Source organism: Numenius arquata, chromosome 7, assembly GCF_964106895.1.
Source record: "Numenius arquata chromosome 7, bNumArq3.hap1.1, whole genome shotgun sequence".
NCBI classification, from domain to species: Eukaryota; Metazoa; Chordata; class Aves; order Charadriiformes; family Scolopacidae; genus Numenius; species Numenius arquata.
Genome location: NC_133582.1, coordinates 15,860,929 through 15,887,094, shown reverse-complemented (window position 1 = coordinate 15,887,094; position 26,166 = coordinate 15,860,929). Strand labels below are relative to the sequence as shown.

General features: G+C 38.1%; 1 protein-coding gene across 1 annotated transcript in view; it reads right to left on the bottom strand.

Annotated features, from left to right (window-relative positions):
- Positions 1-1,770: 1,770 nt before the first annotated feature.
- CDC40 (cell division cycle 40) overlaps positions 1,771-26,166 on the bottom strand; it is a 42,070-nt gene continuing 17,674 nt past the window's right edge. The window contains exons 4-16 of the mRNA XM_074150541.1: positions 21,824-21,907; positions 19,728-19,867; positions 19,007-19,103; positions 17,382-17,521; positions 15,751-15,825; positions 15,066-15,111; positions 13,563-13,664; positions 12,155-12,270; positions 11,937-12,070; positions 6,741-6,817; positions 4,472-4,616; positions 3,342-3,545; positions 1,771-2,271 (exon numbers count right to left, since the gene is read on the bottom strand). Of these exons, the coding sequence (XP_074006642.1) occupies positions 3,368-3,545; positions 4,472-4,616; positions 6,741-6,817; positions 11,937-12,070; positions 12,155-12,270; positions 13,563-13,664; positions 15,066-15,111; positions 15,751-15,825; positions 17,382-17,521; positions 19,007-19,103; positions 19,728-19,867; positions 21,824-21,907 (1,334 nt within the window). The 3' untranslated portion in view covers positions 1,771-2,271; positions 3,342-3,367. The remainder of the gene's footprint in view (positions 2,272-3,341; positions 3,546-4,471; positions 4,617-6,740; positions 6,818-11,936; positions 12,071-12,154; positions 12,271-13,562; positions 13,665-15,065; positions 15,112-15,750; positions 15,826-17,381; positions 17,522-19,006; positions 19,104-19,727; positions 19,868-21,823; positions 21,908-26,166) is intronic.

Genomic DNA, 26,166 nt, shown 5'->3' with positions numbered 1-26,166 from the left:
TCATTCTGAGTGACAAACCCAACGCATCTGCAATAATGTTTAATTTTAGCAGTGGCATGAAGCACAGCAGGTTAAAAGGAGACTCAGAAAGACTCAGTGCTTTAGCATTTTAAATGTTCTATCATAGAAGAAGATAACAAACAGGTCTGAGGTCAAACTTCCAGTGTACCTGGCGAATTTAGAGGTCCCTGCCCCATTGAAAGTCATTACGACTTGTTTCTAAAAGGTTTAAACTCTGCTCGGAGCTTCTGAAAACATAACCCTGCCACAAGCGGTTTTCTCTGGGTGCTGCAAGACAGCCATGGTGTATGTGTTTTTTTTTTTTTTTTAAATCAGCAAGCCTGACAGAAAAGACATATTTTACTACAAGATATGAGACTTTTACTTAGATTTTGAGCGTATGCTAGAAATCAACCTACAGTAGCAAGTCCTTAAGTAGTCTCCAGAGGAACAACTGCCCTGGCAACTAGTTTCTCTGGTGTATAGGCTCAACTGTTTAAAGTCTTCCAAGCAAAACTCCCCTCCCTCCCTCCTCCGCTCTCCACGTGTTCCCCCTCGTGCAGGCTGCTTGTCATATGGAGTCTTCCTAGCAAACGGGAGCAGGAGTTTGTAACGACCAGCTGGTAGAAAGAAGGAAAGTACATTGTGTTACTGGGCTGTCGAGATCTGCAAAGCTGACTGTTTAAATCAGCCTTTATAGACCACAGCGCTAAATGGTATATTGAACATCTGCCCATTTTCTTGTAATAAGCCAATTTTTAGCAATCTCAGACTTTTCTGGATGTACAGTGATTTAGATATTTGTTCCTCATAATGAGGGCAAAGACTGAGCAGCCCCATCTTACTGGGGACAATTATAAACTCTGTGCAAGACAGATGCCAAGACCATCTGCTTCAAGAAAGACAGCCTTCTTACCAGCAAGTTGCATGAGGATATGTGGGATATTTCCCCCTCTTGCATGTGAAAGAAGTCCAAGAAAAAGATGGCACAAGGCCAAAGGAACTATGAAGTTTCCTAGGCCGAACTCCAAGAATGATGGAGATAGTTCACTTATCTGTAAAACCTTTGCTGTAAAAGTAATTGGTATTAATAAAAGTGGCAACACATTGGCACATCATTTCTGAAAGTTACAGACCAAGGGGAACAGAATGATGATGCTGTGACAGCAGCCCTGCTCTCCAACTTGCACGTATTCCTTCCCAGCAGTGCGACACACTTGCCTCAAGCCCTCCTAAGCAGCTCCTCTGGGCTTGAATCACTTTGTTGCATTCTCTGCCTAGTATTAGAGGAGAATAAATTGGGGGAACTCGAAACACACTCTTCCCTTTTCTCCCAAGGCTGCCTTTTCCCTGGCTCTGTCTGCTCACACGCCACGTTCAGCCCAGGGCTCTCAGTCTAGACTTGTTCTGACCAACATCTGCAACAGACCAATTTCTGGCGGAACATGAAATTGGGAAGATAAGAGAAGGACATGATTCGAGTTGTTAATTAGCCCAGCAAGGAATCTTTTCCCAGGTGGCTGCTGGAAAGACAAGTCTAGACTCGCACCACACAGACCCGCGCCGTTGATCCTTGTGCACAGCAAAGTAGCTGACAACATGAGCCTGGGAGTTCACAACTCTCCAGCCGACAAGAGGGAATTATCCTCACAAAAATTCCCCCTGCAGGCTTCAATGCAGATGTGAGAAATTCCACAAAAGATTAACACGGTGACCAACTGCGAGGGACAAAGGATTTTATCTGAAAGTTTCTAAGGGAATTTTGGTTCTGGGCTTGTTGCAAACATTTAATCCCAGTTCATCAACTCCAGCAGAACTAGTTCAGTCAATATTTCATATTTTTTTTTCTCCAAAACCAACACCCAGTATATTACTACAAATATTTATACACTTATATTTTTATTTTGTATATACTCTCTCTAAAAAATAAAGTTCTGCCTGGTAGGTGACGTGGAAAAACACAGTACCAACTACGAAGCCAAGCATTTTGTGCATTATGATTTAAAGGCTTTTAAGCATTTGGGAAAGGTTTCTCTGCTATGGAAGTTAATATGCATTCCTGTGAGAAGTTTTGTATCCGCTCTATTCCTCCCCAATTCCCTGTACTTATAAACTGTTAATGGTCAGGGCACACTGCCACATACCCATTTAGGAAATGTGTTTGAGGGAAGAAAACTGTTCTAAATGACTTCAGCCCACTTTCTCCTGAAGCAGCACCCAGGGCACAGCACGCACCAGAGCTCAACTCCCAGCTCAGGAGTTGAGACTCCCCTGTGAAAAGAACCACATCGGAAAAAGAGAGTCTATAACAAGTTAAAAATGATTTTTTTTCTCTTGCTTCTAGCTTGCATTAGTTTTGTATGAACAGTGGAGAGAATGAGTTTATCTAAATGCTGGTACAACTGCAAATTAAAATACAAAAGGGTAAGCAATATTTTATATGGACACTGCTAGATAGAAGAACTGAATGAAGATAGGCAGGATTTTTATAAAAAGATTTATTAAAAATAAGTTCTTCAAAAAGTGTGACATATATATACATTAAATTGTCAAAAACTTTATGGGGCTTATAATACAGTGTATTCCAAACTGAACAAGAGACATCAACTTTTTTTTTCTTTTTTTTTAGTATGTCATGCTTATTGGAACATAACAGCATACGGGGAGAGGAAAAACACCACTTAAGACACAACAATTACAAGCAAAATCTTGACATTAAGGAGTACTTGTAAAGATGAAACGCGGTGATCAGCATGATGCTATTGTTAAATACAGACAGAAACCAAGAGTTTCTGAATAGTCTTCAGTTGATACAGTTTACCCGACAACTGCGAGCTTCTGATTAGTTCTTCATTTCTACTGTGAATTAACAGATCTTAGCAAGTGGGGTTGTGTTCTATAAAGACAGAAGTATTTTGGGGACAACAAAATACCACCCAAAACCAAGTAAACAAGTGCCCCTTTTCCAGCTCTATTGCAGTAGATATCAAAGATTTCTTCTTAGGAGGAGAGTTACACAATTGCTGGTTTTCTCCTTTAACTCCCTACATCTTTGACAGCCAGAACCACAAAAATAGTTTTTCTTAAAATTCTTTTATTTTACAAGAGTGTTTTGCACAAAAAGAGACAGGACAAACTAACGCTTGATTCTGCATGCTTCAGATGACCTCCGCTTCTCATACTCAGAGGTCATATTTAGAACTATATCCTTTCAGCCGTGTCTTCTGAAGATTTCCTGGTTTTAGTGCACATACACAGCTAGCTAAGAACTGCAGTATGACAAGTGTCTACCCATCCTTACAGCAGAATTCACTCTAATCTCAGATGTTTGCAAGACTTACATCTTTAGATCTTTGTTGCATCCTCTTTAGTCCCATAGTTTAATAAGACCATCCCAGCCGCATGTAATGACTTTAGATGTTTCGTGTGGATGCCACACTGCACCGATACAGACTTTATCATGTGCTTTTAATCTGCTGTAGAGTTTTGTTGTCTTCCAGTCCCAGATGTTAAGTTTTCCATCTGCATCTCCAGATATCACATAGCTATATTAACAGGATTAAAAGAAAAGCTGTATCATGCGCGAAGACTGCTTGTATTGTAATACTTTTACATCGAGCCATGGAAATGAGCTTCACCCAGTGAGCTTCCTGTCTGACAGTCTGCACACATACCTACCAAAGAATCAGCATTCACGCTGTGCTCTAAAGCACCCAAGTCCTGCAGAAGGTGATTTATCAACTGCAAGGTAAATGTGCTAAGCAATGTGATTATACCATACACTGTTACTGGAACTAAAGAGAATACATCAGCAAAAGAGAAAGTGCCAGAAGTTTCTCTAAAATTTATAGACACTGCTCTCCATTTTTTCTTCCAGTTTTGCTGAGGTTATTCTCCGGTTTTTATAGTAATGAATCTCTTATGCACATACAATGGTAAATGTATGGGCATATTACTAAGCAAACAGGATGAAAAAGATGGTCGTCTGAACAATAAATGAGGATACCCACACCAGACCTGCCAATTCGGAAAACCGGTCAAGTCCAAATTCCAGGTGTTCTGGACAAGCGCATTTTTGTGAGAATAGACCCTCTGCTGCAGATCATGCACAAAAAGAGGCAATTGCAAGCCAGAAGTGGAAGCCTCCTGTGCTGCACCAGGGCTGCGCAAAACATGGGGAGTCTCTGGCTGCTTTACCAGCAGTGTAAATCATCTTTTGTAAATCATCTTTGCAGAATGGGGAATCTGGACTACGTGGCCTGCTTTGTAAATGTTGTTCAGAGCAACCGCTGAGTAAACCTACTCCTACTGAATGACAAGAGCAAACTTTCCATTCTGTTGCTTGGCTCGAGAACTCTGATACCAAGTTAATAGGGTGGCTGTGATCAATGAATGTTGCAGAGGATTCAAAAGAAATTTAGTGTCTGTGCTGGCAAGTTTTAAGATGAAGCTCATTCCCACGAGAACTTACCTCATGTCAGGTGAAAAATCCACTTGACAAGCGTAGCCAGCTACCATGTGACCTTTGAAAATTTTCTTTTTGTTTAATCTGAATCTGTTCTGTGCTCCAAAAATCAGAATTTGGTTATCCATCGACTGGCAAGCCAACCATTTTCCTACAATAAACAAAGCAATAAACAAAGGTGGTATGAGAGCGCAGCAGCTGAAGAAACAGACTTAACTGGAAAGTTTTAAGAGAATTTTCTTAATCTAGATTTCTATTATGTACTAGGGTTCTAGGTAGCAGCTGATATTGCTTCTGCCTGGTACAACTGCCAAGAGGCAAAACCTTATGTTTGACAGGCTTTGAGACACCTATTCCTACAAAATACACTCAGGACTGTAGAAAAGCTTTGGCTGTTATAACAACATGCTGCATCAACCTCATTGACTTACTGAGAAGCTTTTAAGCTACTGAGTAAGCTTCCTGCTGCACATAATCAAGTAATCCAGATGAGGTGAAAAAAACCCATCTAGCTGCAATCTATTTCATTACCTGTTTTGGGGGTACTCTAAGATGGTCACCATTTATTTTCTTTATGGAAAAAACAGGTGTAAGGTAGACTCAGGAGTTTGAAAATCTTTATACATTTTTGCAAATATTTAGTATTCTCTGCCCTAATGGAATACAATTTAATAAATATATTTTAGTGAAAGAAAAAAAAAAACCACAAAACCACAGGCTTTTCTAATCTTAACTCTATATCTCATTTTGTGTCTTGGCAGTGCATCAACTGCTGCCTGAGAATCCAACGAAGACGATGTGCTACAGAACACCAACTCCTGTCCTGAATTCTGTTTAACATCACTGCCTTTACACTGTTTTATGCAAACAGTGATAACATAAAATGTGCTGACTTGACTGTAAATCTGACCACACTTGCAGCTACTAGCTTGGAATCTGAGGATTTTCTTCAGCCTCCCCAAGAGACGAATCAAGTGTGTATTTCAAGCATGTTATTCTCCCCTTCTACTTTTTAAAAGGTCTGTTTCCTGCATTGCTCAGAAAGAAAAATTTAATTGATGATATTCATAAATCAGTGCCTCTAAGCAGAAAAGTTCCACATCTGTAAAAATTTCAATTTACTTTTCTTTAAAGGAATCATTTAACTCCAAATTGATACATGATGTGCCTCACACAATCTGTAGCGTAACTATTGCAAAAAAAAAATTGTTTTGTGTGATATTGGACTACTGTAGGTCAAGATAATCTTAGTTAATGTGACAGCTGATGCCTTGAGCTGAAAAGATGAATACTTCATCCCTAACATCATTTACCATCTCATCTCAGAAATCAAATACTCAAATTCTGGCTGGCCAGAACTGGAAAAAGAATGAGAAATCCAGTATTTCAATGTGGAAGAATGAGATGAGCTGAAAAACTGGATCAGAATAAAGCAAGTTGTGCAATTTCAGAAACAGGAACTGACACAGGCCAGCTTGGGAGGCTAACATTTTTAAATGCAGCTATCTCTTTCTCCAGGATCTTCCTTTTTATATTAGAAACCCACTTCTATTGTTAAGAATAAAATATTTATACTGCAAAGCAAATACAATTTGATGCTGACTGAAAACCTTAGCTGTGCAACAAGTTGATCAGCCACTACTTAGCACGAGACTGTGAACTGTAAATCTGGCAACACTTCAATAATGTTGACACTAAAACTATATTATTTTGGCCAAAACAAATAAAAGAGATTTTGTCCTGTTAGAATGGTTTTCACTGATTATTGAAGGCACTGAACCCTCCTACAAGTTTGATTCTAATTGAAGAACATAAACACCAGTGAAACATTAACATAAACACTGAGATAATTTGGGATTTCTCTGATGCAAGAATTATTTGAGCTATACTCAGAACAGGAAGGAACACCATTAACAGGATCGTGTACAACATCAGTTTCTGCTTTAACCGTGGCACCACAAGGACTGCTGAACTTGCCTAGTACTTTGCAGCCATCATCAGTTCCCACCATTGTTTATCTTGGTATTTTAAACACAGCAAAGAGCACATCCTAGCTCTTAATACAGTTATCCTGATATAACCCCTCATTTTGACACACTTGTTAATCTTTAAAATCAAAGCCAGATCCAGTCCAATCTTGGAATAAATGCACACACTGATTTGAGGGTGCAGGTGAGGTGACAGGGGGACGCCACACAGCAACATGACAGAGATATAATCAGTAAGCCATGCCTACGTAAACTAGGCCTAAGAAGGCAGTAAAGTGTTAACCTACCATTTGGAGACAAAGTCACAGCTGGCATGGAATGCATACTTGGCTCAGCAATGTACTTGAAGTCTACAGGAATGTCCCTGCAAAAGGAAGAAGTATGTGTTTTATGAAGACATGGAGATGTTCCAAAGGGCTGCCTCCAGCCAGGTGATTTACTCAGCCACTGAGCCATGGAGAGCATACGGTGGCGTCCAAAGGAAGAGTGTGCAAAAGCTCAAAACTACTATGAATGCCCACCTAGAGAGCTCCAGCTGCAGAGCCATCTACAGGATTAACCTCTGATAGACTGAATTTACCCCAATCAAATGACCCAGAGTCTAAAGCAGAATCATAATTCCAATTGTTAAGAGTAAAACCATAACACAAAGATACTCTGTTGCTTCCAGTTTAACTGCAGCTCTTAAAAAATTCTTATATAGGTAGCAAGAATAGACTGATAGATGCATTTATCTTATTGGAATGTCTTGCTGACTTGAGTTTTGTTTTAACTGGAATATTTCTGCCTTTTCCTTTAACAACATAAAAAGAAACGAAAAGAAGAAAACAGAAGTCTCTCCTCTCTCATCTCTCTGACAATGGCCTTTTCTTCCTGATCTCCCCAAACAGGATACCAACCAATTCCAATGTACACAGCTGAACTGAACACTGAACTCCCAGTCCTGATTGCACACAGGACTGTGCCAGTTTATGTTAAGAACATATACTATCATGTAAAAAGGCCTAGGGAAAAAACAAGTACAGTCTAATCCTTACTCTCCAGAACTGTCATTTGGTTTTGACTATATAAATTAAATTACTAACAGGCTATGCATATTCACAGTATTCCTCATATTCTGCACTAGAAGACTGATAAAAAGGGAAGGCATGTGTGTGTCTCTCATTAAGCAAAAGAAATCTCCATCAGAACACAGATTTGATTAATGTATTCAGCAGAAAACGCATGCAAAATGTTCTGTAGCAACATTAATTAATACAAAGGGGATGGTTATGACTTTACTGTTTAATTCACACTGTAGAAGGGCTGCTGGGACACAACTGGAGCAGAGAGCATGGGTGGCTGCCTTGTACTAGTTGACTGAGCTTTGCTGGATAGCAATACGGTCGACATTAGCAAGGTAATTACAATTCCATTTTATTGTGGAGTAAGTTATTTCCCATCATTGTGCTAAGCAACATGCACATGGACAACTGGGTGAGAAGCTGCTCTGTTGTCAGGAAGCAACACAAATGCTCCTGTGAGTTAAACGTTAAAATCATTTACCCCTCAGAATAAGAAGGGCAACCCCCTTAACACACTCTGCATAAGAGCATGCACAGGGATAAGTGGCTTCCAAACAGGCAGACCTAAGACTACTGCTGGACAGTAAAGCTGTAAGGAATAACAGAAAGTCCACATCATCTCTGAGGCTGACCAACATGACAGCACAGGGAGTGCAGCCCCCCCGTGACCCATCCTACCCTTTTGCATCAATACCCAAACAGCTTCAAACCCCACCTGCACCAGGACACAAGCTCATGGTGCTGCGAGGCCAGATCCTGATCAGCTCCCACCATCCAACCCTCCCTCAGCCCACCAGTCATAGGGAGTCCTCAACGCCAGGTAAAAGCAATCCCACTGGAAGCCCCATTAAATAAACTCTCATCACAGAAGATGCGTCTCCAATGCTGAATTGTGCTGCAGTGAGACATTTAAATGCAGCACAGGTTGTCCTGCCTTCTCTCCCTTTACATATGAAGGCAGGCTCATCTACCACAATTTATTCAAGACAGCTCTGCTTTATGTTGAAACCCACCAGACACACTTAGGACAGCTGCAGGATACGCTGCATTAAACTATTAGGCAGAATAAAGAGATACATTTATGTTTCACATTTGCTTCCAGTCAAATTGCTAAATAAGTAATACCAGCCTGCTCCCTTAAAAAAAAAAAATTACCAAGAAAGATGCTGTCATGGTTGCCTGAACTCAAACCTCATGTGATGTATCTTTTGTTCAAATTTTTAAATTTAAAGATCTTCAAGTCCTTCCTCCACTTCACAGCATTTCAAAGGTTGAAAAGTTTTAAATATCAAAAGCAGTAACTGCCAGCCAAGATTTAGAAACGTGATACTCTGGGGTTCTAATATAACTTCTTCCCCAAGCAGGAGAGAGAAAAATCCTTTTAAAGAAAGAAGGAAAAAAATTCCCACAAACCCCAAACCCAACCCAATCCAATTTTGGGATCTACATGTTGTGAAGAGCTCTCTCAAAAGACTACAGTAATCTTTACCAGGAAAGACAGAGAGAAAAGGCCTGCTGAGGGTTATAGCTTTACAGAGATGAGAAGCCTCCTAAGCCCGGCGGGATAATAACTAAGCAGCCACTGTATCGTTCTTGCTTTGCTGGCTGACTTGAAGGTAAAAGGAAATACAAGCCTCCAAGGTCAATTGCCTAAATCATTTCACTGTTTATCCAAGTAGGATCAGACACGGAAAAAGAAAAAATAACATCTTGCATTTCTCGAAGAAAGAACGCAGAATATGATACTCATGCCAACTTTAATATCCGTGCTGTAATGATACAATCCCATGAAACGCGAAAGCAGACAAATGTTAAAGTGCTCCCATTAAGCTTCCTAAAGAAACCATTTAATCTGCAAGAGTCTGTGCTATACTTGCAGTCTGAACTTTCAGCAACCAACCAACTGCAATTCAGTGTACAGTGTGCAGTGAAATCCACGCGTGGGATGAACTCTTGGGGAAAGGAGATTTAAACTCTCAGGGGAGAAGTTCATCACTGTGATGAAGTCTGACATGGCATCCCATTACCAGCTCTGGCCAAGTCAAAGTGTTTACAAAACATACTACAAAATTCCTCCAGACAATTGAAACTAAGCAATTAGACCAGCTTTAATTACTGGCTTTTAAGGCCGTACTCAGGTCATAATTTCTGCTTTGTTTCTGTAGGATACTGAAGAAATATTGTGCTGAAGAACTTACGAAGAAACATGCCAAAAGGTGCAGTAACCAAATCACCCTAAATTGCAAATAATTTTCCTTATAAACTCAGAAAAAAAGGATTTGAGGTGCAGCATTAAATAATTTGGCATAGAAGTTTTCAAGCTCCAAAAGCTTCTGTAGTTAATGCATTAACTTAGTTTTAATGCATTGTAAAAGTCTGGATCTTGAAATGATAGAAATATGCCTACAGATTGATTAACATATATCATGGCAGGTTGTGGAGAACTGTTTTAAAGTTGTGCCTAGGAAGACAGCATTACATTTGCTTTTTATAAAACCAAAAAATCCCTAGTGACTGTGTTATGAGTATTGCCTACAGTTGATTTCCCTGTTATCTGAACAAGGGAGCTCTTTCTTCAGCGTACAGCAAGCTCAGTACATATTTTTTTCTTCAGAAGGAAAAAAATTCTGCTACTGGAACAATCAGGTTGCGATGTTCCCATGCCAGAGCCTTTTTGCCTTTCCTGCTCTTCCCCACTGAGTGACTAAATCCACCCACTTCACTATTTATTTCAGCCATCAACACAAAGCTCACAAAACAAGGGCAATCCAATCGCAAGGAAATAACAGATTTGTGCAAGTGAGATCTTCCTCCCACTTGCCAGAGAGGAGACACGCCTTAGCAGACAGGATATTGCTAGGATTTTTCTTTAAGGAGCTCAGTAAATACATGGGTCTAATTATGAAATACTGAGCAGAGGCACTCTTGGAGTGACATATGGTGACAGCATTACATGTCTAGCCTAAGTCTGGGTTCCCAGACTTTGGTCATTACCACCACTGCTGCTGGCAATGACAGCAGCCCATCACAGACACGCTGAGGGTTTTGCTGGCTGCTTGGGTAACATTCCAATAACCACAGATTGGAGTCTCTTTTCTAGGTTTAGAAAAAAGGAAAAAAAAAAAAGCTAGGAAGGAACTGATTAGTTACAGAGCTGTTGAACTAGTGTCCATATTGTGCAGCAGCTTTGCATGTGTGAACGGCAAAACGAAATGGATACCTAAAGATATGGGAGTGATTATTTCAAAAAGAAATTTGAAAACCTAGAGAAATCTTAAAAGTCCTGTGCTGAAAATCTTATTACCTAGAACCTTGTGGAAAACATTTCAGATAGGAGAGATCTGGTCTCTGCCCAGATATGTTTTAAAACTGGAAGCCATTTAAAATTGTATATTTATGAGCTTTTCTTAGATAGACTTTCACTTTTCCATCATCTACTGTATTTATTCTGTGGGTATCAATGATTGCTGAAAAACCCAGACTAGCAGAAAGCCAGAAATGAAGCTACACCAAACCAGCTATTTCATACATGGGCCAAATATTATATAATAGTATGCACATCTAAGTTCAAAGCTTTCAAAACCAACACACACTAATATAACAGAGCAGACGTTTCTTTAAAAGGTTAATTTAAGGGTTAATACACCCTTGGGGAAAGGAGAGAGAAGAGACATCACTAGGGGTGCAGTGTGCTTCAGGCTGACATGGCCGTCTTATGTCTTCTTTGGGGGAGAAAAACCTGTGAAGTGTCTTGAGCATTAAGCCAGGCTGGGTTGGTTAATATTCAGCAAAGTGATAGGAAGCAACTAGTTTTAAAGATTAAAATCTCTAGAGAAATGATTTTAAAAGATACAATATTAAGATAATTAATAATTAATGCTAAAAATAAATACAGCTCAACGCGCATATAAAATCTGCGCCAATAAAGCAGAGGCTATTTAAGACATTTTCTTTTGCATACAGTGATTTAGGTCTTTTAGGCTTTAAAACCAGTTTTCAAATATTGCAGTACAGAAGGGCAGTATGCGAGCAACAGTAATTCACTGTTAGACATTAAGAATGATTTCAAAGACACTGAAAGTATTATAGTAAGATTTTGGAAGGGATGATTCCTTTCACTGGACAAAAATGGTTAAGAACTGTGACCCGTGCTAGACTGAGTGGCAGTACGCAGGAGTTTGCAGAGTATATGCCCAACTTCAACAGTTACCAGAAATTAGCTGAGATTGTTCTGGTTCTACTTTATTGTGAAACATTTTAGCTACTGCATTTATAACTACATAATTGAATTCAGCTCTTCCTCAACTAGCTAGAACTCGGTACACTCCAGCGTCCGATGTGCTGTGTATACTTTTAAAAATAAACTCTCGTGTTTGCTCATAATATACTTCAAGTTAAAATTCAATTTTTTACACTTACCATTCCCAGACTCTTAAACTCTTGTCATCAGATGTACTCACAAACCTTCTATTTTCATCCACAAACACAATGGTGTTGACAGCTCCCAAATGCCTATCGTATTCCTGCACAATCTCACCACTTCGAATATCCCACTACAAATAAAAATGTCAGAATATGATCTTGGGTTTTTACTAAATATCATAATTTTTAGAGGAAGAGACATTAAGTAGACATACCTGCACAATTTTCTTATCTGACATTCCTGCAACAAAGAGATTTTGTTTATCTTCATCAGGGTTGAATTTGACACAATAAGGAACCTTCCTGTTTGTGAATCTTGAAATACACTGCCCTGCAACAGACAAGCCGTTCATAGTGCGTCAGACTGGAAGTTATATGGAATGATTAGTTCATTTCAGATATTGATAAAAGCCATTCGTTTTACTTATACTTTACTAACAGAAGGAAATACTTATTTTAAAGCTCTTGAGAAGATTAGAGGATAGAATTTACCCTGCTCTGATTATACTTTCTTCCACATGTTTATATTCATACACCTGTGTAAACACATACACATACAAGCTGTTCTGTAACTTTACTACAGCTTTCCAAACAATATAACTGCTCAGTACCCTGTACCTCATCAGGCCACATCCAGGATATCAGGACTGGTTAGTCTATCACAGGCTGACCGCCGTCTTTGCAAAGCATCACCTCCTTAGGATCAGAGGTCGTCTTGACAAGAGACTTAAACTCAAGCAAGACTTCCTCAATCCTAAACCCAGAAAAGGATAACAGTAATCCAACTGCAACAAGAATCACTGACTTCTTCTCATACCTTCAGCCATAAATACCCCGATTACATGTTATCCGTAACTTACAGAAGCCGGTTTTAAAACGAAAGCTCAATACATTTTTCAGGTGTCTAAATAACTGAGTTCAGACTCAGTCTGAAGTCTGGAGTATTCTGGCTGTATGAGGCTAGTGGCACTGCTAAGCAAGAAAGCTACTGTCTTTTTGAATCATGGAAACTTCCTGTTTTAGGAATAGAGTTAGGCTTAAAAGAATATTGACAAAAATCTATCCTATATCTTTTTAGCTTAGGAAACTATTTGGAGCAGAATGTTACAGAGCATCTCCCAGGCAGTTCTGTGAAAGCATCAGACCTACCCTCCGCTCCCTATACCAGCAGTTCAATTTCTACCATCTTTTCTTATTTGGAGTGCTCTTCAAATTCAGGTTAAGCTAAAGATCAAGTGACATAATTCTGCAAAACTAAGCATATTTAGGTCTAAAGTGTGATTTCATTACTTAATTTTATGCCTGTAAATGTAAACATGCAATTAACTGATTTGGTAAAACTTTGTCTTTTTGCTGAAAATTGTTCTAGCGTTACAAATAACTGTCAAACTTCTCAAAATAAAAAGGTATATGAAATGCAGGTATATAGGTAGTGTCGATTGCACCATTACAGATAACACAAAAACATTTAGACTATTCATCCTGTAATGAAAGTCTGAACACTGAACTAAAAGACGATATTGAGGATAATTGGAAAGACCCTGACTGACTGATAATATATCTTGGTATTTACTGTTAATTAAATATAGCACCAAATAACAGCATCTACAAGTATAAGCCTACCTGTTTCAGTGTCCCAGAGTTTAAGATAGCGATCATATGCAGCACTAAGAAACTGAGTGCCAGCATTATTAAAACAGATGTCTCGAACAGCTTTACTATGTCCTACAAGATAGAAAAAATGCTGATAAACTTCTATCTTTTCATGCATTAAGTTTGTTTTTTTTTAAAAAAAACATTATTCAAGTTAAATGCTCCAGTCTTTAGCAACGCAAAGAGAACAAGGAAATCACTTACTGAAGTTCTTCAGGAGCACTAGTAAAGAATGATTTAAGTAAGAAAGAAAAAGTAACTCCTAAAGAACAATGAGAACAAAAACCAAAAATCCCCACACCTCTAAAGCACTGGAGAGAGAAACAACAGCGTTGCACAGAGCCAACCGCTGTGCATCATTCATAAATTGTTACACAAGCAGAACTTTAAGTACTGTTGGCTTCAGAGATTGTTCTAGTCACAGTGAAGAGCTGCTAGAGAAGTCTAAAACACTGTAATAAACGTTAACACCTAATGAAAAAGAGGAGATACAAACAGTACATGAGATACATTTAAAGGAGAAGCATTTAAAATTAGAATACAGGTACAAAATACAGGAAATACCAGATCAGAAAATTAAGAATGCTCTCATCTGGTGCTAACCTTGGTAACCCTCAACCTCAACACTTTCATCTGACCACTGCATCAGACTTGTAGGAGATCTCTTCAGTTAAAATATTGGCACAGTAACTTAAAAATAGCAAAATAGAAGGTGAATCTGGTTGATAATAAGGACCTTTTGAGAATAAAAAACAGTCAAACTGTTCAGAAAGAGCAGTCTATTGAAAGAGACCCTTTTTTGAGCCATCATCTTTGCCAAACTGCTGTCATCGGAAATATTAGGTGAAAAAAGACTTCTTTGTTGTTGCTCAACATATATTCACTCCGTGTTCTAGAAATGTTCCCATTTCAAAAGGAGAATCAGCTGCTTTTGTTCTGCATTCAAGGCTGCTAAGAAGTTTGTATTTCTCTCTCTCTCTGTCAGCTATCTGCTTTATAAAGCACCTGTTACATGAACAAAGATGGCACCTGAACCTAAAAAAAAAAATCCCCATGCACTAGAAACTCAGCATAGAAGAGACTACCTATTTAAGGTGGGATCATCAGACCATGAGACACCCTCACCGCATAAATACTGTTCTGTAATATACATAAATGCTGTTCTCAACAGGAAGATGGGGCAATTTAATTTCACAGTTTTGCTTTTGGAAAGGAGTCTCGCATAAAGTATTGTTGGCTGTAGTACACTAATGTTTTGTTTTAGGGGTCACAAGGTGTTATATAGCAACATTAATTTGCTTGGAATAATGACAAAGGTTCACTCAAAACTTGCACATTTTTCAATTCTTATTGCCAAGATCATACTGAATACCATTTGCCTTGGATGCCTACAGGTTCTCTCTATGATAAATTAATAAGCTAACTTAAATTGTATGTTTTAAATACACGTTAGTTTAAAAAGAAGACTATTACCAATAAATGTTCGTAGACATCTTCGATCACCATATACTTCCCATAGCTTGGAAAAAAAAAAAAAGGGTGGGGGATGGGGAGAAAAAGTGTCAATTGTTAAACAAAAATAATGCTGAAATAAAGTGCAAACATATATGGCAACATATGAGATCTACTGATTAATCACAACTATCTACCCAGGAATTCACAAGAAATCTCTGTCACCTTCTTGTTAGCAAAACTTCCTTAAAATAACTAAAAATCCCATACCATAGTCCACTTCAAAGCCCTAAGGTTTTGCTAGAAAAAAAAATTATCAGCTTTCTAATATGATGTATGCCAGACTAAAATAAGATTACTTCAAGACCACAAATGCTTCAGTAAAACACTTCAGCAGAAACCTACTGCTATTTGTAAAACCAGGCTTCACAGAAAATGAATTATAATAACAAAGGCAATAACCTGAGGAACTTGTGACCTTCTAAATGCTATTACGAAATGATTAACACTGTTCTAACACCCACAGTATTGTGTATTATTTCTTTGTTCCAACGAATTTATAATTTAAAGTTCAAGTGACAAAAATAAAAGTTAACACAGACAAAGGTATTTGGTAGAAGTACTAAATGTTCAAGTATTCTGAAATGCATTTTCTGCATTCAATGATGGTATAATATATATACATGAAATCAGAAAAATAACTCACCTTAATTTTGCAATCCATAGAGCAAGACAACAGTATATGCCCAGAGAGAGGAAACAATCTAACTGCACTGACACCCTGTAAATAAGGACATAATTAAACAGTAAGTGGAGCATCAACATACTTGTTCTGTTCACTTGCTCACTTTTCTAACAAAAAGCTAAAGCTTATCTTCATAAAATATACAGATACAATATCTTGAAAAGAAATAACCTACCCATATTTCATTTTAGAAACAGCAATGCTTTTTGAACAATTGTTATTGGCAACAAATTGTTTTGCTTCAACAGCTGTATTCATACCCTCCTTCAACTCTAACACCATTATTGTGGTAAACACAGCAAAGAAATACAAATTGTGGGTTTGGGTGACTGTTTCTGTATAACAAGCCTCTTCAGGTGGGGCAGGTGAGGAATTTTTCCACAAAAATAGTTTCCATTTCTTACATATACTACCAGTGGCTTCTACCCACTGAACTCGGATTCTCTGAGGACAGCATCTTCCCATCTATTTGTATTTCAGGTACTCCATCCAGAGAAAGTCCAAAGAAACGCCAAGTACTCATAGTTTGATGTCCCCTCTTTCAATTTCATGTCACTTACTCTATTCATATTCCACCCAGTTCCTTCCACCCCTGGTTGGAGTTGGGTCCTTCATCCTCCCTATTATTGTCTACTTATATCCCTTGGCTTTTCTAGGTTTGCCTTTTGCTTCTCTCATCGATACTGTTATTCATCCCTTGTTTGAAGGGAAAAGCTATTTTATGCATTAGTATGTTCTAACAGGATAACAGGTAGAGGAGTGACTAGAGCTTTGGGGAGGAGATGTTATTCTGGACAGCACTGATAGTTGCAGCTACAAGCTCTTTGATGCAGCAATCATTAAAGAAGAGTTCAGAGTTGTGACTCAACTGAAAAAGAGTAAAAGCTAAAAGTGTTCCCTGTGTCCTCCTTTCTTCCATCTTTCAGATATCATTACGGTGCTGTCCATTGCAGCACAGCATATTCCCTCAAGCAATACTGAAAATTACAGACAAAAGAAGCAGGAAATTGAGTATAAGCTTTACAAACCTGATCAGTGAAACGCTTTTTTAATACCAAAATTACGTATATAGTTACAGGCTCTGGCACAAGAAGAAACTAAATGTTAAGCATCATCATCAAAAAAAAAAACCTCTTAACAAGGCACAGCTCTCAAAGGTAATAGCTGTATTTGGGAATCTGGTAATGCTGATGCATCATAATCACAAAACTTATGTAACTTTTCATAAGTTTGATATGAAATAGCCTTTAAGTACCTTTACTATTAAAAAGAAAAAGCATTTCCAAGGATCTCTAGAATTGGCCTTACTCTCATTCATGTGTTAGTTTAGGAAATAACTCCAAATCCCACAGAAGTAACTGAATAATATTTGTCCCTTTAAAGGAGGTCAGTAAGTCATTACGTTTGTAAAAAAGTACATGCAGGCAAACACCTTGTGTGAGCATGTAACGAAACCAATTACATGCATAATGTGGTAGAGACGAAAATACTCCTTTCTTTCTACTGATACTTCAATTTCATAGAAGTTAGTAGCTTCAGACACAAAGTGAAGTGGGTTTTTATGATGCACACTCACAAACACAACTTCCTACCTTTGTATGTCCAGACCAGACATGGATTTGTTTCTTTGGAAGATAGCACTTCTCAGGTGGCACTGTAGAACGGAGATTAACTCCAACATCTTGAGGGACATGAAGGTAAGATCTCCCCTGATAGTCATACATTTCCTTAACTGAAAAGGTAAACACGGAGTTCTGAGAATCCAGGAGCCGGTATTTTAAGAGGTTATAATCCTCAAAAGACTCAACAGCCACATGCAATTAAGGTTTTTCTCAACACAGCTGCTCTGCTGTGAAGGGGGTAGGGGAAAGAAAACTCTACTTCATAGAACGCAGATGTGGAATCTTATTTGACATCAGTTGAGCTCAAGTTAAGTCATTTCAGCAAAATCTGCTTGGATAATTTGAATATTAAGACAATCTCCCCCCATACACATCTTACTCAGCATTAAAGAGCAAGAGAGTTCCTCAGGCCAACAAGGGTTTCCTTACACTAACTTTGTGCATGGAAACGGATACTTCAAAGCAGACTTGCGTTGGATAGCCACGACATTAAGCTGTGCACTGACTAATTTCTCTGTTTCTGGGATATTGCTATGGCAGTTTTGGTTGTACAAGTGCCCTTCTCCACAGTATCTGTAGATACAGATCTGTAGATACAGTAAATTGTAGACAGTTTACACATGTCTACAAAATGGCATATTTCTGGAATGTCTGTGTTTGAAAAAATTGAAGTTTATATTGTAAGGTCTTTCACGGTGAAACTTCAGGCAGAGACCATGAAAAGTCTGATACAAAATAATTATTCCATAGGAGGCTCCATGGCTAAAATTTCAGATTTGTTATGCTCATCACTTTTCAATAAATATTGTTGTTATCTACTACCTATAAATAGAATGAAGTATTAATGTCAGCACTGCATATCTCATAGCTGCTTCTTTAATGCACATAAGAAAGGATGCTCCAGCTTGTGTGTGTCAGCCTGGCTGCAGAAAGAGAGACTCAGTTTACCTAACTATCTGTGCCAAGCAATATAAGGCAGAACTGTTCTGCATGCAGAGAGCTGAAATAATAGTTTCCAAAAATCACTTAATTTTACTTAGCTACGAAACCATTTTCTTTGCAGGTACCACGTGCTATAGGCTTCCACAGGGTAATTATTTGATACACAATTATTCATAGTATGACAGCAAGAACATTTACATTAAAAATTGAGGAAGTATAAAGTCCAAGTGATTTTCTAAATTGTATGTAAGCCGTAACTCAAAGCACTACCTGCTGATGAAAGTACTGACACATAAAACTGCAGTAATTCTGAAGTTGAAACTAAGCCAAACTCATAACTTTAAAATGTTTGCTCTGTAAAATAGGAAATGGATATATGCGTCTAGTACCATTAAAAATAAATAAATAAAACCAGTATCCTGAAAGATGACATTTCCACGCTGCTCTTCACAGTGTGAAGTGGAACTAGTCCAAGTTTATCTCTTTCCCTGTCCTCTTATGCTTATGCCTGTGAGCACTATTATCTCCAATACAGAAACATCAAGGTGCCTCAGCAGTTTTGCTGAGGCTCTCTGCCATCCTTACTAATTAACACAGCAGGCAAGAAAACACAGTGAGCAAGAAAATGAGAACAGGCAGGAAGATGCCATTACCATGTAATATAGTCTTCTCCTCTCCAGGTTTATCATCTTCTACTTTTCCTCTCTTCTGCCTCTTAGCTGTTATTTCATCCAACTCTTTTTGTTCTTCCTGGAAAAATAAAACATGAACTTGACTTTTAAAAATTCAGAGTTCAGAATCACATAACAAAATCCAGAACTGCCCTACCATTTACTTACTATTAAGAAGACATTTATTTGCTAAATGAGATTAGAAATATTTCTAAGCATCAATAAAGAGAATACATTTATCAAAAGTAGAATAATTAAAAAGCTATGTACACTGAAAATAATTAAATACTATATTTTTATTCATAGACTACAGCTAAGCATCACTAAACAAAGAGAATGTATGTTGGTTGGAGGGGGGTTTTTTGGGGGGTAATTGTTTTTGTTTGGCTATTTTTTTTCCCTTTTTAAAAAAAAGTTTTACTTTCAGTTCTTTTCAAGCTGCTTCTGTTTATAAACATGTTTTAATTAGATTCCACACACTTCATAGAGATATAATTAATTTTATTTCCAAACAGTTTTTCAAATAATTGAACGCAAAATATTCAGAACACTTTATTTGGACATATCACCTGAAATGTTTTTGTCACCCTAAAGCACAGCACGGACCTGCTGCTTGGAAAAACTACTAGTGCAGCTGGATCTCTGTTTAAAACTACTGCAATGTACTAACAATTTATATCTACTGTGTTAAAGTAGTACTTACTTCTGATGGTTTAGCTACTTCTTTTTCATCAACATACTTTGCCCATGGTCCCAGAAAACCATCAATATTAGATGCATCATTCTCCTTGAATTTCTTCCTTTTTTCAATTTTCCTTTGTCCTGTTTCAAACACTGTTAAACCTGAAGAAAGAAACAATACGCTATCTAGATGCTAACACAGAATACAGCATCATAGGTCATATCATGGTCAGTTTGAAAGAAACACCACCACCACTCCTTCCAATACACACAGCAAAATGGAAAAGACATTTGAGCAAAATTGGCCAACGCATCGCTAACTTTTCTAACTATGAGCACTGTACAGTACCAGAGGAACCACTATGTACAGTACCAGAGGAACCACTTAAACTGCGTATCATGGTTTGTTAATTTAACCATGCATGTACTCATGCATTTTTAACAAGTTAGCAGACTGTATGAACACTTCAATTTTCATACTTTAGACAGTGAAGCGTTTGAAAGAGTAGAATCCTAACAATTGGCTTCTGATCCCCCTTGCCTCTCTGTTTCTAAAAAAACCCCCAAAACCAAAATAAGACAAGTCTCCTAAAACCCCAACCCCAACTGCGTATTTTAATTTAGTAAAAAGTCATAGAATCATAGAATAGTTTGGGTTGGAAGGGACCTTTAGAGGTCATCTAGTCCAACAAGCAGGGACAACTTCAACTAGATCAGGTTACTCAGAGCCCCGTCCAACCTGACTCTGAATACTTCCAGGGATGGGGCATCTACCACCCCTCTGGGCAACCTGTTCCAGTGTTTCACCACCCCCATCTAAAAATAAATAAATAAATAAATAAATCTTCCTTTATTCTGAATCTACCCTCTTTTAGTTTAAAACCATTACCCCTATCACTACAGGCCCTATTAAAAAGTCTTTTCCCACTGACAAGGTCATCTACCTCCAACCACTCACTGTCTTGTTCTTTCATATAAATGCCAGCTTTTCACAAACGCTGTGCCCTCAGAATTTCGTTTGTCAAAACCATTAAACAATATAGATATGGTATGAAAAAAGAAAGTTAGAAGATGTTAAAGTTATGACTTAAAAGTTTTCCAAAAGGTTGTATATGCAATTATGTGCAATTTTCAAATAATGGTTTCCTACAGCTTCAGTAATACTTACCTAGTACAAAGGAGCTGAAAAGAACTTTATATAAGCAAGGGGAAATAGGCAATGTAAAAACTGAAGTAACAATTATATGAGGGAATCATACATTAATGAAGTTCTCTTAAAATAAATTATTAAAATTCCATTATGAAAAGGTTATTTTTCCCTATTTTTTGCATTTTTTCATATTAGCCATTTCTGTCTAACACCTGTAGCTACTATACCAAAATGAGTCTATTTTCTTTATCCTGCTTTGGAAGGAAATAACCTTGGATATATTCCACAGAAGAGGACACAGAAATGAAGAACCTTCGTATACACACGTGAGTAAGATGTTAGAAAGACATGCAAGGGAAAGCGTAACTGTAAAGTTTACACGCAGAGTTTTCCAATGCAAGTAAGTCACTTTGAGTGTTAAATATCTTGTATCAAAGTATTAATTACAAACCCCATGCCTCTGGTACTCGATCCTCCCAGTGGCACGCTATGCCTTTACCATTTGGCAACCTTCCAATGGTTTTTCTTTTCCAGATAACCCAAACAGCTTAACTCCGCTAACCAGCGATAACATGCAATTCCCAATAGAACACCAGGGGTTGCACAGAGTGATCAGTTTGCTACTGAGTAGCACAGTTAAGGCCACCAGCCCCACATACAAGTGTTCTAATGCTGACACACTACCATTTTAGCCAGGACAGAATTTAACAGGAGCAAAAGAGTTCTGTTTCAAATATACAGATCAATTCTATGCATACAACGGCACATGCCAGGTTCCAATTACAAATCCCAATATCTCTCTTCCCTCTTCACGTTACAATTGCAACACATCTTCGTTTACTGTGTCTTGGGACATGGGTAAGTCTCTCATAATTCCTTCCTTTGCCAATACCTACTCCATTTCTTAGTGAAGAATTGGAAGCAGTCATCAGTTGCAAGTCATTTATATATGATTCTGAATTATTTACCTTGATTTTTTTCAGCTTCTTCTACAGAACCAATATATTTGGTAGCAACTTCAGGGTTATCTATAGAGGGATCTAATGCATAACCTAGAACAACAGGAGAAATAAAATAATATTATTTCAAGTTTTTTTTTTTTTATTTTGTACAGCTTTTATGACTATCTCTCACCCCCTACATTCCATCATTTTTTTTTCCCCCCGTTGGCTATCAAAGAGCTAGGAATGAGGAAAGGTTGACACTTTGAAATCCCATCAATTTTTCACTTGCCCTGGGTATTAGGATTACCACAAAATATTACCATGAGGTCCTTGAAGCTGCCAGAATGCTTAAATTTGCACAAAACAGAGAAGTAAATAAATATAACAGGCAACAGCTAACATACGATGTAAAGAGAGCATAGTTACAGGGAGCAAAGTCACAGAATCTTTCTGGTAGGAAGGGATCTTAGGAGGCCCCCAGCCCAACACTGAATTCAGGTCAGTTTGTTTTAACACAAACATGAGATTTTTGAAACGCCATAGCAACCTCTTCTTGTTGTAACATGGCATAAGGGAAAAAAAGACTAGCTCAAAATCTTATGTGAGCGACACGTGATTTTAACCAGATGCTGCTGTAGCTGGGGGCACTGCTCCTTGGTCTGTGAAGGCAGTAAGTCACGCTTGCCCGATGCCACTGCACAGAGAGCCCTCCAGCTTCAGCCGCCTCTGGCCCCGCAGCCCCCTGCCCTGCCTGCCACCTCTGCTGGGTCACAGCCAGGGGAATGCCACTCATCTCTGGCAGCGCTGGGGACGGCAGCAGCTGGAAGGAAGCGGACGGAGATGGGGGGAAAAAACGAAAGCAAATAAAGTCTTCTATGCTGCTTTGTGCATATTCTGTCTCCCCCAGCAGAAATTATTTCATCCTCCTGGAAAGCTGGGAAAGCTTCTTCCCTCAACTTGAAAGCAGTTGCTTTAACTAACGTGGATCGTATCAAAGGCAGAAGCAATGGCCTTTAATTTTTAAAAGAATTAAGTATTCACATCTTCATTTCCTGATTACAGCTATTGAGTCTTGTAAAAAAAAATCCCACCAAACTAAACAACAAAACCTGCTGTATTTACTCTTATAAATAATTTATAAAATGTATCAGCATTTCATAGATATTCAGGATATTTACAATTTTTGATACTGACGTTCTTATTTTAATATGCCTATCTTACCATTTTTCTCTATTTCTCCTGAAGTGGATAGCATGATCTTACGAGAATGAGAGACACAAACTCATCTAGTTGCCAAGGAATGGGTGCACTGAACATTTACTGACCATGATGGCTTTTTTTTTTTTTTGGAAAGACTGCACCCTGGTGGACATATCACCAATTTTTATTAAATATTATTCAAATGACAAATTGTCCCTTGAGGACCCAATGAGAATTTCTCCGTATCAGGTAGGAAAAAATAAAAAAAGGGGAGTTAGGGGGGAAAGAGAGAAGCAATGAAGGTATGAAACACCAGTGATAGTAATCACACACACAAAATCAAAGAAATATTACAGCATACAATCTAATTCTTATATTTTTGTTGATTCACAGAGATGATCACAAACAGTGGAAGATTACCCAGTCCACCCCAGGGACCAATGGTCCACGAAAGCACTTGGGTTTACACAAGTTGAGAACCTGTCAACATCATCCCAATAGCCAAAGGAGATCATCTCCCCAACCATTTCTCAGAAATATTACTGTCCTAGAAGATGGTCCAGTTCATTTATTTTTAGATGCTGAAAAAAAAATAAATTATTGAAATCAGTCGAAGAGCCATTCCAAGAACGCAGCAAATGTTCCTATACAAATGGAGCAATCCACCTGCAGACCAACTCAAGAGCTTCAAACCTGATAAGACCCAGTCGTTGAACAACATACGCCCAGATGCTCTGTGAATACGGGGAGAGAAACATATACCAATGACCTCTTATGAAATACAGATTCCCACTATAAGCTTTTTTTGTTGTTTGGCTTAGGTATTCTAGGCTGTTATTAGGATTTACTTCCATGGATAACCAAACTGAGCAGACACTGCAATTAGACTTTTGCTAATTTAACTGCCTGCTTTTATTAAGCCACTATTTCAATTACTTATTTTCCAAGCTATAAGCTTTCTGTTAACAACAGAGAGATAATACTTTGGATTTATGTCAAAATCAATACACTGGTTTACTTGTCCTCCAACTGTATTGACACAGTCTCTGGGACTCTATTTGCTTGGTACTTGTAAAAGAGGGACAGTATTCTAATGAATAGGGCCCCTGGGCCAAGCACAGCTTCCCGTGGAAGCGGAGACTTCTTATAGCTGGGTTGAATTTGGTCCAGCATCATTCTCATAGCAAAGCTCCGAACAATTTCTACTTTCTATTGGATATGTGAAAGAGAATCTTTTCTTTCTGGCTGGGACTCCTAAATGCAGCTGCAAAAGACAGCTTGCTTTTATCCTACTCAGCTGGTGTGCCATATAATGTGCCCTGACTCCTACGTCTCCTTCAGTTTTATTTAGGAGGTAGATATTTCATGATACATTTTAGCAAGGAAAGGTACAATTCCACCTACATCCATAATTTCAGTGCACCTGAAAATGGTTGGTTTAATAAGCAGACTTTGATGTGCGTTCCAGAAAGACAGCTAATTAAAGTGTGTTTACACCGTGCTGTGCAATGCAGCGCACAGAGACCCAAGGCAGCTCAGGTATAAGGAACAATACAGCCGGACTGGCCCACTCTGACTGCACTGGCCTCTCCACGAGACCAAAGTCATCAGAGAATAAAGTGCCTATAACTGAACGAGGTAATAGTGACTGTAGATGTTGCATGTAACACGAGCAGATGAAAAAAATCAGAAGTGCTATTTCCAAGTCAGAGTCATTTTAAGCTCTTAAAATATCAGTCTTTCTGATGAAGTAATCTTGTTATAACCAACTTACTCAACACTCATAAAAAGAGTTGAGATTCATGGACAGAAGATTGTCTCTTATTTAATAAGACATGAATATCTTGCAAAGGAGAGATTTTAAAATACTAAATGCTGCATGAATGAAACAGTCCACTGATGATGAGTACTGATGCTGAAATAGCTGTGAAATTATTTTTCTACCATATTCATGAACAGTTTGTGTGCAGCATGTAAAAAAATCCATAATTCCGCTTCACAATGAAAACTTATATATGCACATATAATTAAGGAGAGCATATTGCCTTTTTTTTTTTTTTTTAAGCAGAGCTCAAAAGGGAATTTTCAAGAAAAGAGACTGCTTCTGCTGAGAGTACAGATACAGAAAAATAAACAAGTGTTTGTATTTTAGGACTTCCTAGTCTTTTTAGCCATGCTTGGAGGACTACAATATTGGAAAAATAATGTTTGTTGGCCTGCTTGGACTATTTTATTCAATATTTTTACAGATTATGCCGTCAGCAAAGCATCACATATCTGTAAAATCTGCAGCTGATACCGAAGACCAGTGTGAAATATTTCACTTGAAAGACATGCTGAATGACAAATATCAAAAAAAGAAAATAATTGATTAGGTACAGGGGGAAAAAATACAGACTGCAAGGGCAGTGGTATTGATACACTTGACACGTCTATCTGACACCAATAAGAAAAAAAAAAAGAAAAAAGAAATCTGAGATTTATTACAAAGGGAAAACTATATAAAACAAGAACCGCACTGGCAAGGCCTAATCTGGATTAGCACATCCATTTTTAAGCAACGTATTTTAAATAAAAAATTAGATAAAAGTTCAGTAACAATGATAATAAAATGCTGGGGGTGAGGGGAAGGCCTAGAAAAGATTGAAGAAACATGAATGTCATTCTAAAGAGAGATGAAGGACAGAAGGTGAAAAACTGATGGACCCAATGGTAGCTTCACTATGCGAAACGTTAGCGACAAGGACCCATGGGTTGGCAGGGCTGCTGAAGGGAATATAAGAAATAGTTTAAATTTGCAGCACAGAAAGTTCAGGGTAGTATCAATAAAATCTCAACTATTACACTCATGAAAAAACTACAGCTACAAAATCGCAACTACGACATGTACGTAGGTTTTAAAACCATGCAAAATAGTATAAAAATAGGAATGACCTTGAAGCAATTCTGACTCAAGAGATCTGACTAGATCACTGCTTTCAAGCTGCTGTCTGTGGGTACAAGACCTGAATATCCCGACTCCTTTTGGGGAGTCTGAAAGACAAGAGAAGCAGGTTTGCCTTCACAATAACAAGGGTTCATAACTTCTTGGGGATCAAGGATGAAATGACAGCTTAAGAATTCAGTGTCTAAGAAAGAAAAAAAAAAAAGAGAATGACTAGAGCAGT